General features: G+C 38.5%; 1 protein-coding gene across 2 annotated transcripts in view; it reads right to left on the bottom strand.

Moving 5' to 3' along the window:
* Positions 1-412: 412 nt before the first annotated feature.
* The window catches only part of LOC112682093 (homeotic protein antennapedia-like), a 15,483-nt gene continuing 11,318 nt past the window's right edge, over positions 413-4,577 (bottom strand). For both annotated transcript variants that reach the window (XM_025552568.1, XM_025552569.1), the window contains one exon: positions 413-1,550. In XM_025552568.1, the coding sequence (XP_025408353.1) occupies positions 1,300-1,550 (251 nt within the window). In that variant the 3' untranslated portion in view covers positions 413-1,299. The remainder of the gene's footprint in view (positions 1,551-4,577) is intronic.

Raw genomic sequence — 4,577 nt, 5'->3', positions numbered from 1 at the left:
AAAAAAAAAAAAAAAACAAACAAAACAAACAAAACTGGTCCTGGAAATTAAAACCGATATAAGATAAACAATATAATATAATATACATACGTATATTGAGGACGTGTTATTTGAGCTGGTTTTGAGATCCTGAGCGTACATTAACTCATTACAAAATACTTTAATATGACATTACACAATGGCGTATATTATATTTGTGTATTTTTTATTTTTATTTTTTTATTTTTTTTATTTTTTATTTTTTTTGTATATACATTTATGTATAATATTATATTCATAGTGTTTACCTATAGGTAACGGAAAACAACACGGACGTAAGCGTATTGAGTCGTTTATTTTTTTTTTTCTAGGGGAAAAAGTATTTTGCGCACATTATTATTTGTGTTGTTACTATTTCATTGCATTATTATTATTATTATTTATTTGCTTAGAACTAAATAAAAATTAAACGAAAAAAACAAAAAAAAAAAAAAACCCCTACGATATAATGACTTAGACACAATCTTAGAGTAAGTTTCAACACATGCGGGAGAAAATATTTTACACACGTTCATATATATACATATATATGTATATTATTTCCCTCGTGGTCGATAGTATAAAGTACTGATGACATCATTATTTTTTATAATTTTTTTTTCAATTGAAAAATAAATTTTAAGATAAACTCAAGAAAACAGCCAGAACGCAACGAAATTTTTTTTCTTTTTCGAACTCATAATGAAATGTTTGCGCGATAACGATCATATCATTGTTTGAAAAATAAAACCATCTGAACCACTCCAATTGAACACGTATACGTAATATACAAATGGTAACTAAAGTAGAACGACGCGAAAAAATAATTATTTTATTCGTCCTCGAGTTTAAAAGAAAACGTTACTAGTCATCATCGTCCTGCAAACGGTACACAGCACTTACATGTTTTATACATATATACATATGTTTTACTTTTTCCACCCTCAGTTCACCATCACTGCACACAAACGCGCACTCACTCGCACCCCCATATGCACACGTGTACGTACGTACACAGCGTTTCTTTGTCGGGACTTTTGTGAACGAACGCGCCAACAAAATTATGGTGCGACCGAGTTAGCGAGTGAAGTTTCGTTTCTACGTGTGCACATGTGTTATACGAACATGACAACATCATGTATACACACACACACAACGGTACGCAATAATAGTAATAATTATAATGATAATCGTAATCATAATGATGATAGTAATAATAATAATAATAATAATCATATAATAATAATAATAATAATAAGAAGTCCTCGCGCGAGAGCTTTTTCACTGCGGTGATGTCTGAGGGGTGATGTCGCTGCCGTCGCCACCCTGTCCGTCGCCGCCTTTGGTTTTGTTCTCTTTTTTCCACTTCATCCGCCGGTTCTGGAACCATATCTTTATCTGGCGCTCGGTCAGGCACAGCGCGTGCGCTATCTCGATCCTCCGCCGCCTGGTCAGGTACCGGTTGAAATGGAACTCCTTCTCCAGCTCCAACGTCTGGTAACGGGTGTACGTTTGCCGACCGCGTTTCCTTTCTGAAACACCACGGTCAAAGTCCGGTCGTATACACAATAAATCATCGCAATGTTTCTCGCACAAAAGCGCGCGCAAGCACCCACACGCATTCAACACGGCGACATAATGCTCAAAAGTATTCGATTTACGTCTGTACACGTAAGCTCCACCCGATCACACGAAAACATAAATGATATACCAATAATAGCAGCCACTACTTTCACTAGGTGTGCAAAGATGGACTTAACGTAACATGCAAATAACATAACCTAACATGAATTCATGCATATAGCTCTATATCTGCTGTATTATTAAATTTCGACGCTTTGTACAAGTTGACTCGATGTCATCATAGACCACCATCGCATCGGGTACACGAGCATAGTGAGACGTACAGCGAAAAACATAACGAAATATGTGAAGCCACAAACGTATTTAACGATAACCGAAACTCTTCACGTTACGCACGTTATAGGTCGTACTGAATAATTGTTTTTTCAATCGACAGTATCGCTTGATTTTAGTAGCACACACATTTTTGCACCGCCTCCGCAGAATCCAATTATTGCGAATTCGTAAGACGAACACAAATCGACGTCTTAAAACATTGTCGTACGTTCGGCATTGCCTCATTCATATTATCACGCACAAAATATTTGACGTATAAAATACGCTACATATTATTGTTGTGCGTCTGCACGAAAGTATCTATTCATTAAATAAATAATTATAACATGTACAGAGCGATCGCCAATTTTATATTTGTTGTACAAAAATAAAATAAAAAACAAAAAAGAAGAAAAAAGGTGTTTTCTACCGTGATTAATGTTATGTTAATATAACGAACTGCTGCTCAAGCGCACCCGTATTTCGGAGAGATCTATACAGATCGATGATTATTATTAGCTCGCATTGCATGCAAATTCTAAACTACCTCAATACACAAGCGTTGTACAACAAAGCAGAAGGTTAGTCGGGTTTTTTATTTTTGTTGTTATAAAAATGATTTTTATTTTTATTTTTTATGCAACATTTTCCAAGCGAATCAATCGTTTTCACACGAGCCTCCCGAACCCTTTGCACCGCGCAAACCGCTCACACATTATCAGTGACAACGCGGAGAAAGGCGTATGACACGCGTTGTATTAATAATAAATTGTACATACACAAATACGATAAAATGCAATACAAATACGGCCGTACGACGCGCGATTAGCTACGGTTGAGTATTATAAGCCTTTCGGTTTTATTACTAGTTTCGAGAACGGAATCGATTAACCTCGAGGAAAATTCGAAAAAAGTTAAGACTTTCTTTTTGCTCGCGCACAAAGACCTTAACGAGTTTTTGATGTGGGGGAAGGAAATCGCCGTGAAGACGCATTTACAAACGACGGCCGACCGATCAACAGAAATCGTTACGATGTGTATATATATATATATATATATATATATGTTTGTGTACGCACACGAGGGGGAAATTTCGATGGCTGTATACACTCAACGACGGCCAATGAAAACGGCAGACGGGGATTTTTAATTAATCGCTTTTTTTCCCCAAGTGTGCGTAATGCATTGTATATATATATATGTATGTGTATGCGTGTGTGTGTGTGTATTTAATCACAGAGGGTTTCTCATTCGTTACCGTAAAATATATATTTGTATTGGAAAATGTAAAATCAGATATAACGAACGTTGTACCTATTTTATTTCTCTCGTTCATTTTCGCCCCTACTATTCTTTAGTGTGCATACTTGCAAAATTTAACAAAAATATCTATTAGTTATTATTTATTTAAACAAATATCGTTTATTACGCACGATAAAACATATGCATTGAAAATATCAGTGAACAAAGAAATAATTAATAGAAATGGATGTTTGCTGGACATCATAAAATTGATTCGATTCTACACGTTATGATAAAGTATAATGTATTGAGTGAGTCGTAATAAAATCGATAGAACTTATGTTTGAACAATAAGTTGTGTAAACATGATAATTATTATTACATAATCATTGTATTGGGTTTAAATGAAATGCTTGAACACGACCTCGTCGGTACAGATTATTTTGTGGACGAGTATCGCAATGCCGAGCAACAACTGCAATTCCGTGCTACAAGCGTGTATAACATTTAAATTCTTATCATTGTGTACACGATTGCTATTAATGCGACGCAGTGTCCGCGTATCGTTTCCGGATTCATTATCGCGCGCGGGAGTCCGTTTTAACCGTGTGCCGGCCGTTGACTTTGATTGCAACGGACAAAAGCACAGTCATAATCCTATACACGCACGCAGCACGCTATCGCTATGCCTCCAAAGAGTACGTGTATATGGATAAAAGGTTTACGTCGTGAACGCGTCAAGAGGACACGTATTAATAGTACCCCGCGAGCACCGCCACTCTTATATATAAACACACACCGAGTAGGTACTGCTGTCGGACTTAAAAACCGGGGATAAACTTAGATCCGAAAAGGAAACTGAGCGGACGAGGGATGGGTAGAGAGAGGGATACGGCTGTGTATCAGTCGTATTATAAAGCAGATTATTTGGACAGGCTCGACGTTTTCGTGCAGCCGTCGGCTATACGCACTCACGTACGTACTCGCATATAGATAGGGACTCGTAGTCCTTGGACGAATAGAAGTGTGTGTGTGCCGAAAACAAGAAAGTCGTGGGGTCACCGTCGAGATGTGACTGGGCGGAACGGTGGAAGGTCGAGCTGGCGGCGGACGGGGACACAAGTAGAGAGAGAGAGAGAGAGAGAGAGAGAGAGAGAGAGAGAGGGCCAGGAGAAGACGGTGGTGGAGAAACGTTGCACGTCAAAAGTGACGAAGATTTATGGCGACGGCGGGCAGGCCCCGTTTCGTTCGGCCTCCGGGGCAGCGCGCGGTTCGACGGCGGCAGCGGCGGCGGCGGTTCCCACCGGGGACCGGTCGCTGCCGTTGCTGCTTGCGCGCGCGTAAGCATCCGAATCGTATTATACGAGAATAAAAAAAAAAATAAAAAAAAAACACACAGTTCTGACGAGCCAAGGGAG

This window comes from Sipha flava, unplaced genomic scaffold (genome assembly GCF_003268045.1).
Source record: "Sipha flava isolate LNK unplaced genomic scaffold, YSA_version1 1_pilon_pilon, whole genome shotgun sequence".
Classification (NCBI taxonomy): domain Eukaryota; kingdom Metazoa; phylum Arthropoda; class Insecta; order Hemiptera; family Aphididae; genus Sipha; species Sipha flava.
This window is presented reverse-complemented; position numbering and strand designations above follow the sequence as displayed.